The sequence below is a fragment of the Cebus imitator genome, unplaced genomic scaffold (genome assembly GCF_001604975.1).
Source record: "Cebus imitator isolate Cc_AM_T3 unplaced genomic scaffold, Cebus_imitator-1.0 Scaffold586, whole genome shotgun sequence".
Lineage (NCBI taxonomy): Eukaryota > Metazoa > Chordata > Mammalia > Primates > Cebidae > Cebus > Cebus imitator.
The window spans coordinates 233,788-248,832 of NW_016107901.1; the positions used below are offsets into that span (position 1 = coordinate 233,788).

At 48.5% G+C, this 15,045-nt stretch overlaps 1 protein-coding gene across 2 annotated transcripts in view; it reads right to left on the reverse strand.

The window, feature by feature from the left end:
- Positions 1–2,867: 2,867 nt before the first annotated feature.
- LANCL2 (LanC like 2) overlaps positions 2,868–15,045 on the reverse strand; it is a 62,905-nt gene continuing 50,727 nt past the window's right edge. For both annotated transcript variants that reach the window (XM_017516420.2, XM_017516421.2), the window contains 3 exons: positions 10,967–11,143; positions 8,038–8,110; positions 2,868–5,342 (listed from right to left, as the gene is read on the reverse strand). In XM_017516420.2, coding sequence (XP_017371909.1) covers positions 5,248–5,342; positions 8,038–8,110; positions 10,967–11,143 — 345 coding nt within the window. In that variant the 3' untranslated portion in view covers positions 2,868–5,247. The remainder of the gene's footprint in view (positions 5,343–8,037; positions 8,111–10,966; positions 11,144–15,045) is intronic.

The following is a 15,045-nucleotide window of genomic DNA, read 5'->3' on the forward strand; positions in this document are numbered from 1 at the left end:
GTTCCTCAGCTGCTGTGAGGGAGCAGGCGCCGCAGATGCTCGTGGCCCTCCTTGCAGTTACCAGGCGGCCTCTGGGAGAGCTCCTCAGAGGCGGGGCCACCTCTGGCTTGTCAACAGGATGTGTGTAGGTCACCCTCTCTTATGCTGGGGATCACACCTAGTTTCCAGGGTTTGGTAACTTCCCTGCCACTTCCATTAGGAATGGCCTGAAAGGCTGACACTTACAGGTGAATGCGTGATTGTGCTGCTTGGGACACATTTTATTCTCCTATGGGCGATACTCTAAGAGGGGGGTAAGCTCCTTATCAACACATGAGCAGCACCGCATCTGCTGGATGATCCTATGAAAGTCACAAGTTTCTCTTGTACAGTAATGAGAAGGGTGGAGGGGGCCACAGAAGGAGGGAGAGCTCCCTGGGGCGCCCAAGAAAACACCAGAGCAGCTGAGAGCCTGGCCTCCCTGAGTTCCTGGATTTCGAGTAAGCCTGAAACCGTGGCTTAGGATATCTTTGTTGCTGCAGCATCTTTTCCTCTCAAAGGACCCTGGGGCAGTTAGCAATGCACATATGCATGCACGCGCACATGCACACACAAACGCACACACACAGGCATGCACACACACACGCACGGACACACGCGCACAGACGCACAGCTGTCTGAAAGCCGGGGCTGCCTGGCAGAACACTGACACTGGGCTGTGATAAGGCATGAGGCTTTGAAGCAGGACAGATCCAGGTTTCCCACCACGATGCAGGCGAGTGAGCCTGCTTCTGCACATGAAGGCCAATCACCAGCACCTCCACCTGCCTCATCAGAGCACTTACACGGGCTAGAGGCTTTTGCCATTGTGATTTCATTTAAATCCTCCCATCAACCAAAAAAGGTAGATATTACCATTGTCCCGATTTTATGGAGAAGAAATGGAGGCTCAGGAAATCACGTACCCAAGTTCCCACAGGGAGCAGGTAAGCTCAGAGGCGAACACAAGCTCCCAGGCTCCAGAGTCTCTGCTCTTAACCCACTTGGCTTGGCTGTAAAATATAAATATGTATTTATTACTTTCTTCCTAGACCAGTCCTTGGCCACAGGGCCTACCACCCTCACCGTCGTGCCCACAAGGTGTCACACTGCAAGGCTGGGCTGACGCCCCCTTTCCTTTGATCCGCCTCCTGCTGTTAGTGGGAAGAGGCATACATCCTTCACCCAGAAGCTAGCTGTCCTCACCTCACCATGGAGGAGCACTCTGGGGTCCTTCTGAGGGAGGCCCCTGAGTCTGAGCTCAGCTCGAGGCTGCTTCTGTGCCTCAGGGGTCCCTCAGGCCAGACATGATGCTGAATGAGCGCCGGAGCCAGGGCGGACTTGCATCATTCCACTCTCAGCTCAGCACAAAGCCTCGCAGTGTGGATGCGCTCCACACATTTGCTGAGCGGAAGAATCAAGCCTCCTACTTCCAAACAGGAGAGGGAGCTGGGGACAGAGAGATTTGTGAAGCTGACAGATCTCAGGATAGCCCAAGAAATCTGAGCCCCAGTGCCTTGGTGATCTATCTCCGGGGAGCTGCGGTCTGGGTGAAACAGGATCATAAAGGAGCCCTGCCTCTTACAGGAGAGGCAGTGGATGGAACGGTCTTCCAGATGCCCACCGTCCAGCTCACTCGGGGCTGCGGGCTATGCTGCCTGGACCGCCACGTCCCATGCCTACAGCCACGTACCAGGAAGCAGAGAAGAGGCCGACAAGCACCAGGGAATGCCATGCTGGACTTGACACCTGGCTCCTTCACACCCTGATGTGGAAAAGTCCGGACCTGCTGGCAGCATCTTATGCCACAGGAGAGGTCTCCCTAAACACGACGGCACCTCCTGATCCGGTCCTGCTGCTACGTCTGCTCCCGCAGCACTCCAGGCTCCGTGTGCTGAAGTCTGGCTTGCCAATATGCATTCTTTACCTCAACCTGACACTTTACCTTTTTTGGGTCGTATACCACTTTGAAGCACTAATGAAAACTGGGAACCCTCTCTCCAAGTCAGTGTTCATATGCACACAGAATTCTGCATGCAATGTAGTGGGCTCAGGCCTCCTAAGGATCACCAATGTCCCATCCCATGGCCTCTTGCCAGATTATGAGGCTCATGAAAGGGAGGAGGCCCTTAGAAGCTGCAGCATAGAGCCTGGGCGGGACTGGAGAGGTTTGTAAAGATGTCTTACGGAACCTGGACTTTAAACCTGGACCATTGTTTTTGTAAATTTAGCAAATGAAGCAACAGACATGAAAACTGCCTTGCCAAGTTAAAAAGCAGTTTCAATTCCAATAAATGGCTATAGCGTCCCTCCCCACCTATAAGACTGTGGGGGAGTAGAGATGACAGGGCCAGAGGAAGTGGCCCTGCGTGGTCCTGCGTTTCTGTTCACTAGCCATGTGCTCATGGCCATGCCGCAGGGTCCTCCTGGGTGTCCACGGCTTTCCTCCTGCATCAAGCATGCAGGGGAAGAAGGAGTGGGCGTAACTTAGCACCATGCGTGCCACATGGGTCTGACCCGACTGTCCCACGCGTGGGCTGAGTGACGCTGGGTGAGTCCGGCACTGTGTCGTCTGTGAGAAAGTGGTGGCGATAGTCCCCACTCCCAGTGCTGCTGTGAAAACAAAGAGCCCGTCATAAGGAGAGAGCTCGACAAATGCGGCTGTTCTTGTCCAGGGTTCCAAAGGTCTTGTTGGAATCAAAAAGAATGCACGCATAGAAACCTGCCACTAGGACACTGTGTGGCAACTGCCACATTTTTAAGTGAAGAATCCAACCTTCAGAAGAGTCGCCATTGCTCCTAACCAATGTCACTCTCAAACACAGAGAAATTGAAAACAAATGATTCCATAGGTCAACACAGAACTGGCTTTTACTAACAAAATCAAAGAACCTCAAATACTTTTTGTGGACATCAAATTCTTTCCTTCATATTTTAAAATGATACGGTGCATGTACGTATTTTTAAAATTTAGACACATTTTAGAGAACACAGTTGTGAACGGAAACCCAAGAAATGAATGAGATATCTGAAGTCTGACTCAAACGCTCTGTTAAACTGACTTCTGTCAATCCTCTGTCCTGTGAAGTATGTCCCGTTTCTCCTTTGCCTGCAGGGACGGAGCTGGAATTACTGTCACCCAGCAGCACATGTAACAGACATGAGGCAGGGATTAATGCAGAGCCACAGAACAGCACCTCTGCTGTCAACCCTAGTGGCTTTAAAAAAAAAATCTGTAAACAAAATCTCCTCCATTTATTCCACAGATTTTTTAAATCTTTCCCTCAGTGTGTTAGAAAGACTAGTGTTTTTCAAACACGTGAGCGGATGGACTCACCTGGGGAGACACCTGGACACCTTGGTCACCCTTGCGGCTGCTCTGCAGACAGCTGGCTGCACCATGGGCCACCGCCTCCTCTGAGCAGGGCCGCCCTGGAAGCCTCGTGCTGCCTGTGCTGCCTACTGGCTTCCCTTGAGAAACGGGCAGGCAGGACCTCACTACTGAGCTCTGTGATGCGTTATGTTTTGATGAGGTGGGCAGGGAGGATGGGAACAATGTTATCTGGATGAGGTTGGACACCGTGTGAGGTCTTCTGCAAAGCAGCTGCCCTTAGCTTGTTGACGACAGCATCCTGCCTGCAGGTGTGGGCTGCTGGACTGCCTGTGAAGCCCATCGGCAGGCCCAGGAGGTCAGGTAAAGCGGACCAGGATGATTTATATTCACATAAGTCATCAATCTAACATGAAAGAAAATCATTATGACTCAGGGGCAAGGGTGTCTGCAGCAGAGACTCTCCAGCATTGTTTGGAAGCTGAATGTCACAGATTTAGGATGCCAGCCCCACACATAACCACACGCGTAAAAAGGAGACTTTTCTCCTAAACTGCAGTTTTTCTTTCTCCTTTCTGAGAGGAGTGGACACGGGCTGGGAAGTGCTCAGAGCGCCCCCTGCAGACAAGGACTGGGCTGTCGAGAGAGTCCCCCTGTCTCATGACACAGGCCTTAGCTCACAACTTGAGAAGTACTTAGTCCCAGGCCACTTGTTCCAGGATGACAGAAACCCTTCCAAAACCTGAAATCTACAAGATAGAATTTATGAGTTTAGGCTAACCCAGCTTACTGCCCACATTTTTTTAAATTAAAAAATGTCACACAAACACCACAATGTTGTTGGAACATTATGTCTCTCTCATCTATAAATGAGGGCTAATACTTTTTATCACCCAAAAGTAGACAAAAAATATGAAATGCATTCATTCAAATTTAGAATTTGATAACTTTCCAAAAGGTTGAAATAAGTTTAATTGCAGGGACATCAGTCGAGTGTCTGTTCACCTATAATAACCCATCTGGAATGTACTTACTCTTCCTCCAACAGTAACTTATCATACTGATTAACTGGGGTGGAGCCTGTCTTAGTGACAGATACCTGGGTAAGTGTTTTGTACCTGCCAGCATTCAGCCGCTGCTGCCTGCAGTGTAGCCACCAAAGGCATCTTGGGAAAGCTCCCTTTGGGTCCAGAAGCCTCCTCCCCAGGGCTCTGGCTGCCCTGGACTCTACACAAAGCACTGAAGCCCCTGCTGGGAACTGGGCCGTGGCAGAGCTGCAGTGCACCGAGGCTTCTGTAGAACACTAAGGTGCGTGCAGAGCCCAAACAGGAAGCGTTCCACTGTGCACCCCAAATCACCCCAGCAAGCCCCTGCGGACCAGCTGCTCCTGTCCATCCTGGAGTGGTCATTCCCTCATGCTTATCCGGAAGGTGCCACGGAAAAGGCTGACAATGTATTATCACTAGGATAGACCCTAGATCATCTTTCTGATATACAAGATAGACATCACCTGTTCTCTCATTTGACAATATGGAAGAAATCCCGCTTTATACATTTTATACGGAAAAGTGGACACTGCCATACACTCATGTGTGGTCAGCTCCGAGTCCCATGAAGAGAAGGGCCTTCCACTTAAAACAGCTTACACCTGGACACAACAAACACCAAGAAACATGCAAACACTACAGAGAATCCGGGTGTGAAGAGGTCATATTTTATACTGGTGAGGGCGCCGTTACAATGCTGATGGATGGCTTCGGTCACTCATGCTCTAACAGAGGGGCCTGTGACGGTGTCTGCTTTTTTCTTTCAGGACTCCCAGTTGTTTCTGTGTCAGGCACTAAGCAATCTGGTGGCTTTTGGTCCAAATGGGTATTTTAGTTGTCTTTTTGCACCTTTTAATCCCTCTTCGAAGAGTCAAGTTCAAATGCTGGAAATCGTGATGCCTCTGGTCCCAGGACATCGGAGAGAAAGTGAATAGCGCCAGCCATACCTGCAACGTAAAAGGAGGAACCTCTTAGGAATGGCATGAGGGTGGTGTCTAAAACAGTGACTTTTCATCATTTACTTTACCAGGGGCTGCAAGCATGTGGGAAAGGTGCTGAGGACTCTCAAGATGACTTCATTAAAAAAATGAAGATATCCTTTTCCTCACTATCTTATATTTTAAAAATTGGTTACTGGGCTTTAATCTTATATCTTGAAACTTTAAGGTGACATCACAGAGTCGCTATGAAAGTTATGGATGCTGCTAATTACGATATTCCTACACACAGAGCTTCCCCTCAGGGCCTGTATATGCTCAAAGTTGCATTTTACGTCTTCTTTATATCTGAAGAATGTTATTTTTAATAAACCTTAATGTGGTCAAAATCCCCACCCCAAATCACTGCAGTAATTAAGCAGTGGGTTTTCAGCTAGACTCACAGCAGCATGGGAAGGGTGTGGGGTGGGGAAGGCGCTCGCAGCCCACCAAGGCCTCCAGGTCTCCTGTCCCCACTCAAATCAGAACAATCTCTCTCTTACAGAGTTTTGTTTACAGTTTTTCTTTTGATGTAAAATTCACGCACAATGAAACACACAAATCCGAAGTGTACTTCTCTGAGTTCTGTCAAATGCATACACTGTGCAAACAAGACCCGAATAAAGCCTGGAACATTCCCACCAGTCCAGGAAGTTCTGCGTGCCCTTCTCCAGCCCTCCTGCCCTGTGGTCCCCCCAGAGGTAAGTGGCAGCCTGGTCTTGGTCCACCACGGATGAGTTAGGCCTGCTTTGGCACTCTTATGAGTGTGGCCACAGTGTACGGCCCTTGTATCTGGCTCCTTCATCAGGGTTCTTGCGATTCATTCCCATTCTGTATGTGTTCATAGTTGGCCCCTTCTTACAGGCAAACAGCACGTCACAAATTCTTTCCCCATTTTTCCTAGTCAAAGTCATCTGGGTGTTCCAAACCTCCTCTTTAAGTTTTTGTTTGAAGAAAGGGTTCCAGAAACTTACTTTTAAGAAATTAGAAAACCACTGACCATGAGAAGTAAACAGGGACCCATAACAACCACAGGAAGCCCTACAGCAGGCCCTGTGGGGATTAAGCTGCCTTTCCTGCTTGGGTGTGTGGGCAGCGGACCCGCTGGGCGGCACACTCACAGCAGGAGTGAGCTCCTTTGGAAGGGGTGCCAGGTGGCAGCGAGCCCTCCCGGTGGTTCCTTCAGCCGGCCAGTTTGCCACAGTGGGCTACACTGCTAGGCACACAGCCTCATGATCCCTCCGCCCCCTGACAGGAATTTGGTGAGGGTCCCCACAGTTCTGCCTGGCAGGCATTGGCAAGGCACAGGGGAAAGAATGACCTATTAACTTCCCGCCTGTAGGGAGCTGTACATCCAAAGCCGCACTGGAGCTCAGGACGTGCTATTATAAACTAGATGAACTCCATTTAGAGTTCAGGCATTAACTCCGTTACATCTGATACAAATGCACTGCATTTCTATGACAGAGTACTAAAACTTTTATTCTAATAAATACTTTTCCTTATGATTCCTTTCAATATTAAAAAGATCATTTTCTGCAAAAGATCTGACACATGCTCTATTTTCTGCTCATATTTCTAAAGTGTTATTTAAAAATACTGCCAATATGAAAACTACAACAGGACATACCACTACAGACACAGGCATCAAGAGGATGGTGAAGGAATACAGCCAACAGCTCACACACATGAATTTCAAACATGTACGCAATTAACCCATTTCTCAGAACCTACAAACGACGGCCACTCACCCAACGTGAAATAGGTAACTTCAACAGCCCTATAATTATTTTAAACACTGAATTTGTTTTAAAAGTCCAGAAAAATAAATCTCCAGACTCCAGACCTTGAAGTTTGTACTGGAGAATTCTACCAAACATTTAGGTTACATTAATACCAATTCTTCCACCAATTAACACACAGTATGTCCCAGAAAACAGAAGAGAAGATACTTCTCAATACGATTCATTAGGTCAGTACGACCCTGATACCAAAACCAGACCAAGACAGCACAAAACAGAAAAACTGTAGGTCAGTATCTTTCATGAATATAGATGCGAAAACCAGAAAGCACGCCCACACCCACAGAGAAATCTAGTAACGAATATCCGGGTCTGTTTATGGGACTTGGGTCTGCGCTCCTGTCTGACCTTCCCTTCGCTTGCCTGCGGCGGACTCGGTGGAGTTCTTGTTGCTTTCACTGACTGCCTATCATTGCTCTTCTTTTCAGAACTTTCTTCAGTATTCACGCTTGCTATTTTTTCTAATTACTAATATTTCTAATTGCTAATATTAATTATTCACACTTCTTTATATTAAATATATTTCTCTGAATACACCAATATTAAATACACACATTACAGATGAAATGTGGTGGAGGAAACTATTTCTTCCATTGCTAACAGCAAGACTTCTATGTTCTGTATGCATAGACGCCTCACAAAAGATCTAAGAACACTTGGAAGACATTCACAGGAGCAAAAAACAGGTAAGGTTGAGAGAGCCCACAGAATTTTCAGCAATAAGCTAATTTGCTGACTGTTACTTTACAGTTTGGAAATATTACTTGAGCCAGGTCAAATGTAGACAGAGCCAGTCCACAAGGACAAGAGGACCAATTTCACTCATCCAAACGTTTAAACCATAGCGTTTTTCTCCCTCTTACCTTCAAAGAGCGAATAGGGTCTGTCAGGAATGCGGCACCCGTGTGCTCCATAATCTAGACACCACTCTGCAAACTGAAAAGAAAGAGATTTCTTTTTAAGACTGGAGTTTCTACATGGTGAAAAGGCAACAAATGAGAATGCAGCGTCTTCACAGCAATCAGCAAAGTGGGCCCCAGCTGCAGGGCATTCAGCGAGGTCTCCCGCGCCCCCTTCTTCCGGGGTGAGGCTCAGCAAGTCCCCTTGCCTCCGCTTGTGGCTGCGTCAGCTGTAGGTGGGGTCTGCCTTACGGCTGCTGGGAAGTCCAAGGTGGGACCTGAATGACTCAATGACACTCCGTCTTCCCTGGCACCTGCCTCCTGCCCCTTTAGCTAACGATTCTAGGAGCAACTTGAAACGCCTGCTCTATCCTAAACAAAAAACCCTGGCTCTGAAACAGCCCTCAGCAGCATCTGCGGGCTCCCCTGGCCCCAGCTGGGAAACAGGCAGCTTCAGCCCTGGCTGGGGTGCCTCCTGTCACCCCAGCCTCTCCGCCTTCACAGCCCCTCAGCCCTCTCTGCGCTCTCCTCTGAGCTCCTTGACCCTTTCTTCTGAGACCTCTTCACTGGGTGTTTCCCTATAGTTTTAATACACTTCCCTTTTTTGCCTCAGCTAACATAATTTGAAGGGTCATTTGTATACTAAGAATCCTAAGTAATAAACATGAGGAGTCAAGTTCAGCACATGTGGAATGAAACTCGCTCTGCTTCTCCCCTCCCAAGCCGCTCACTCTTTGCTTGTTTGATGGCCCACCTACCCAGCTTCCCAAGTCAGACAACAGGAAGACATTCAGATATTTCCATCTTCTCCACATCTGAAAACATGCTTTAAATTCTGAGGCCTTCACATGCTAGGTGTTTCTAAATGTCTCATCCGTTATCCCAACCAATGCTTTGGTTTATGATTCAACATTTCTTGCATTAATTACTAAACTGCAATTTGGGGAAACCCAAGCCCGCCTCATTCTTCCCACTGGGACCACAGCCATCTTTCTAAAAGAGGAGTCTGAACACGGATTCTAAACCCTTCCATGACCCCCCCATCTTCCAAATCAGTATCCAATGCTAGCTTTTAAAATTACTGGGGGAGCTTGAACACTATTAGTGCTGAGGCTTCCTCGTTTAACTGCTCTCGAGTGAGATCCAGGCATGATTTGAAAGCTTCCCAGTGGTACCAGGTTGAGAACAACCGGCTACAGGGAAGGACTAACTTTCTCTGTCCTCTGCCCACCTGTCTGACTTCACCTTTCGCCACACCTTTCCTTCCCTCTGCATCCCAAAGGCTGAAGTGCCTGCGGCGTCAGGAACACGCTGAGCTGGTTCGCGATCTGCGGCTCCGCCCAAGCTGCTCTTCTCATCAGAGCTGCATTCCACCTCTGCAGGCCACCCCTGCCTGGCCCACCGGAAAAACCCCTCATCTTTAAAAAACTGGCTGCGTCTCAGCCCTCGTGCGGTCCTCTTGCATTGCCCGTGTTTGCATAATTAAGTCCCATCATCACATCATCAAGGCTGGCCCAGGCCTGCGGAATCTCGCTGTTCCCTGCTCGTGGGCTCCTGTTCTGCCCCATCCCTGAGCTCCGGCCACGGTGCACTTCGCACAGGCCCTGGGCGCTCACACCTCCGGGCCTTTGGAACAGCAGTGTCTCCTTCCTCATCCCCCTTTGCTTACTTTCAAGCTTTCCTTCAGGTCTTACCTGAGACGTCCCTCACTGATCTGCCATGCCAGGTGGCCCTCTTTGCTTCCACACCCTCCCGCAGGCTTCCCTAAGTTGGGGAGCCACAGACGTGGCTGTGTTGGTGTACATTTTCTGGCACACCAACAAGGGGGGGCCCATTCCGCCTGGGTTGAGAAAAGGCTTCTAAAGTAACAGATGTTCGAAAGGGATGAAGAACACATCAGCTGCAGTGCCTCCATCTATCAAGGGCACTGTACACACTTTGGTGCATTTTCTTCCAAACTTCTCTGTGTGCACACAACTATATTTTGTGAAAAGTGCACGTAATAAAAATACTAGCAAACCCTTACTAAGTCCTGCTCTGTGGCATCCATCTTGACACGTCCAGCGCACATTTACGGAGTTTCTACTCGGTGCTATACACTGCGCCAGGTGCTGGTGTGGAACGGTGACCCAGATAAACAAGATCAAGGGGCTTATGTTCTACCAGCCACACTCTCAAGAAACAAGCAAAAACATGCAACGAGCAACTGAGTGACCACCCACTTCGGGGGTCTCAAAGGTCCCTCTAAGAACGCCACAATTCTGATCAGCACGGCAAGGAGCCACCTGGCAGGGGAAGAGCACTCCTGCAGGGATGGTTAACGACAGGCCCAGCAGAAACAGGAGTGACATACTCCGTTCTTAGAGGGGTGGCGTGGCTGTCGTGTATGGGCTAGAGAGCAAGGTAAGGCAAGGAGACCGGGTGGGGACACAGACAAGGGCCCGGGCACAGGGCTCTGTCCACCCGGCGGAGGAGCGCGGGCTCCATCTGCAGTCGATGGGAAGCCACCAGAGGGTTTTAGCAGATTAGTTCAGTTCTGCTTGGAACACCCTTAGGAGGTGGGTCATACTTTTTTTTCTGTCTGTACAAATGAGGAAACTGAGGCTTGAGGAAGAGACATGTCCAAACTCATAAACAAATAAATGGCACAGGTGGTAATTCTAGTCAGGCAGTGACTCCAGGACACATATTCTTCAGAAGCCATTGACGTGTGCTCCCCATTCCACAGAGAGGGACACTATGGCCCAGAGAAGCCACGGACAAGGCCGAGCCGGAAGAACAAGAGGAAGCTCCAGAGTTGGGAGAAACAGGCTAAAAGAAGGAACAGGAGTTGTACTTCCGGACTCTGCACACTTGGCTTTGTTCGGAAGCAGTTAAACAGAGCCGCCCTCACCTTGCAAGCTCGGTAGAGGTACTTCTTATCCTGCGTGAGACGGTAAAGGGACAGGAAGGAGTAGCCATTGCCAGCAGTCCCGTGGCAGATCCCGTAGCCCTTCCGCAGCAGACCCCGCTGCCAAATCACATCGCTGCACTCCATGGCCTCTTTCAAGTACTTCTCCTCCTTAAAGACCTGGGCAAATGAAAAGCAAAGCAGTACTAAAAAGACGGTTTTAACGAAGAGTTTGCAAAACACTTTCCTTTCCTGATTAGAACATGGCATGATGTTAGGAAAACCGAAATGGCATTGGAGGCTAACACAGACAAAACCCCACCAGCAACACCATACATAGAATCTCACAATTTCAATCCTTTAGCCCAGCGGTCTCCAACCTTTCTGGCACTAGGGACTGGTTTCCTGGAACCATTTTCCCACGGACCAGGAAGGGGAGTGAGGATGCTTTCGGGATGAAGCTGTTCCACCTCAGATGGTCAGGCATTAGTTAGACTGTCATAAGGGGCCCGCAACCTAGATCCCTCGCATAAGCAGTCCGCGATATGGTTCGCTCTCCTATGAAAATCTAACGTGGCCGCTGATCTGACAGGTGGCAGAGCTCAAACGGTCATGAGTGATGGGGAGTGGCCGTGAATACGGACGAAGCTTCGCTTGGTCACTGCCGCTCACCTCCTGCTGTGCAGCCCGGTCCCCAACAGGCCACGAACCAGTACTGGTTCACAGCCTGGGGGGCTGCGGACCCCTGCATTAGCCTATCCCCCTTCTCTTCCTTCTGTTTCATGTTTTACTAAAGTAATCCTAAAATTTAGTTTTTAAAATTAAAATTAAAGCTGCCACATGTCTTTGGTAAAATGTTTTCCTTCTTTCTTGGGACGTACATCCCATAGCTCTAAAACTTCTGCTCTTATAGAAGGCAATCGAGAGAGTGAGGCCGTGTCAGCAGGGCAAGAGTGTCCAACACGCTGGTCAGTACACGTCAACAGCACCCGAGGACCTTGCACCACCAGGCTGGCAAGATCCATCTTCACCCATCCCAAAGAAGCTGGCATGAAGCTTTCTGGGGTCCAGGAGCAAATGCTGCTTATATGGTCAGCTGCAGAGACAGGCAGGCTCAGTAAAGGCAAGACACGGCAAGAGGAAGCTGTAGGTTTTCACCTCTTGAGATTCCCTTGTGCGTTTTCTTTTTTCTCCTCATGTGCCAGGTACTGTTTTCCTGATCCTTTTTCAGAATCTGTTCTTAGTTATCCCTACCTGCTGCCCTCATCCCATTCCAGTGCAAATAGGTTTTGGACAATGAATCAGATCCACAAAGGTCATCACTACTTGGGTGGCAGGTCAGGTCTCTCTACTTGTGACTGATGAGCTGGGCGCTTAGCTGAGAAGGGCTCTTTGGCCGCAGGAAAAAGGCGGCAATGGGGGGACAGGGCACGAACTGTGACCAGTGTCACAGACAGGGCAGAGTGGGAAACAGAGGCAGGGCAAATCACCAGGGAGATTAAATGTTCCCAAAGTTAGGCTGTTAGGGAATCGGAAACAGGGCCCCTTCTGTCAGTCACAAAAGCAGCTAAGATGTGGGCTCTGGGGTCAGACAACCTGAGCTGAAGTCCCTACTGTCACCTTTTAACTGAGTGACCTTGGATAAGTCACTGAATCTCTATGTCTTAGTTTTCTCAACTATAAAAGGATGACATTCCTTCAGCTCAATGGCTTGCCGTGAGGATTACAAAGTGATCACATCCATGGAGCTCCTGGAACAGCGCCCAGCACGTGGGGAGTGCTATTTCCCGGCTATGATTAACCATTACTCTTTCCACTTTCCCATGCCAGCACACATACTTCATCCTGTCACTTGCATCTTAAGCCTCTGAAAATGAACTGTAAAGGAAAACCTGTTTTCCCATCCTAAGAAATATTCGGTCAAAGCTAACGAGTGAGAAGATAATGTGTCAGAGGCTGTCCTAAAATCACACAGAAAGTGAGGCCAGCCCTAAAGTGAGCTGGAGCTGCCCCTGCTGCTGGGAGCCTGGGTGAGTGAGGGTCCACAGGGAAGCTGATCAGGGTTCCTTCATGCTGTCCTGTGCTGTGAGGCTGAGGCTGCTGGCGCCATGCCCACAACACCGCCTGCACTGCCACTTCTCAGCACCAGCAGCCTGCCACGCCTGCCCCCGCCCACCACAGACACTCGTGCTCTAGGCAAACAGCTACTAACAGTGAGATATCTGAGAATCCAGAATTATGGAAAAAAGCTCCAGGACTTAATCACAGATTCATCTTCTCCACGCTGTATTACAGCAATCCTACAAGGGCTAGAAAATCCACATACCTATCCACATTACCTCCCCCAAATGGTAAGTTTCCCTAGGCAGTGTAGGACAGAAAGTGTGGAAAGACAGCGCGATGCAAAGGCAAACCTGAGGGCTGTGGGGTCGGAGGACAGGACTAGGGTCCCTGTTCCTCCACGCCAGGCTGTGACTCTAGGCTAGCTGCCGCACCCTGCCCGGGCCTGCACACCCACGCTACAAAACAGATGGATCCCGAGATGACCCCAACGCCAGAAACAGAGACAAGGGTTTTAGGCAGTTATTAGAAATATCTTCACAGATGAAAAGGGAATTAAAATCATCATCAGTGAACCCTCAGAAGAGAAAGACACGGTAAGACAGAAACAAATGGATATTCTGGACCTAGAAAAACATCAACAGGTAAAATTACTAAACTCACTGGGTGGGTTTAAGAGCAGACTGGACATAACAGAAGAAATCATGAGTGAATACAAAGCCAGGGAAATAGCCATCATCTGATCCGAATTATAGAGAAGAACAAGAAACCTGGAAAACAAAAGCCTCGGGAACCTGTAGGAAAAGAGAGGCCAAGCAGCCACGCAGTGTACTAAAAGACACACAGTTACAATTCAAGATCAAAGGGTCTTAACCACGATACATACAAATACATCTAGGTATGTAACAATTAAACCACTGAAAGCCAAAAATTAAGAGGAAACCGTGAAATCCTCAGGAGAAAATGCAAACGTTCCATCCAAGAGAGCAGTGCAAAGAATGACTTCAGAATGACAGGGGCCGACAGCAATGGAACGCTGCCATTAAAGCACCTAAAAGAAAATAGGTCAATCTAGAATTCCACACCCAGCAAAAATGTATTTAAGAATAAAGGTGAAATAAAGACAAATTTAAGACAAATGAAAATCAATTTGTTGTCACCAAATATGGACTACAAGAAATGCTACGTAAAGTTCTACAGGATGAAAAAAATATTATCAGATAGAAATCAGGATCTTCAGGAAGAAACGAAGACCACTAACTAAAAATGGGAAATATGCAAATAAATATCAAAACTGTCTCTTTGGCTTGTATCAATTAAAATAAAATATTCAGGGCTATTTAAAGCAAAACTTCTGGCCAGGCATGGTAGCTCACACCTCTAATTCCAGCACTTTAGGAGGCTAAAGCAGGAGGCTGACTTGGGCCCAGGAGTTCAAGACTAGCCTGGGCAACACAGTGAGGACCCTGTCTCTTCAAAAACAATTTTTTAAAAAAATTAAAAATAAAGCAAAAATTCTAACATTATACTACTGGTTTACCACATTTGCAGATTTCATAAATATGGCAGGTGGAGCGCAAAGCCCTGGAGTAAGCAGAACCACCTTCCTATGAGTTTCCTACAGTTTATGCAAAGTGGCTCAGTGTTACCTCTAAGGAGATTGTGAAAAGCAAAGGATATATATTACAACCCCTACAGCAATTACTAAAAAACATGTGCAAACAGATACAGTTAAAGAGTCAACAGAGGGCCAGGCACGGCTCACATCTGTGATCCCAGTACTTTGGGAGGCCAAGGTGGGTGAATCACCTGAGGTTAGGAGTTCAAGACCAGACTGGCTAACATGGTAAAACCCCATCTCTACTAAAAATATAAAAATTAGCTAGCTGGGTGTGGTGGCACATGCCTGTAGTCCCAGCTACTTGGGAGGCTGAGGCAGGAGAATCACTTGAACCCAGGAGGCAGAGGTTGCCGTGAGCTGAGATTGCGCCACTGCACTCCAGCCTGCGTGACAGAGCAAG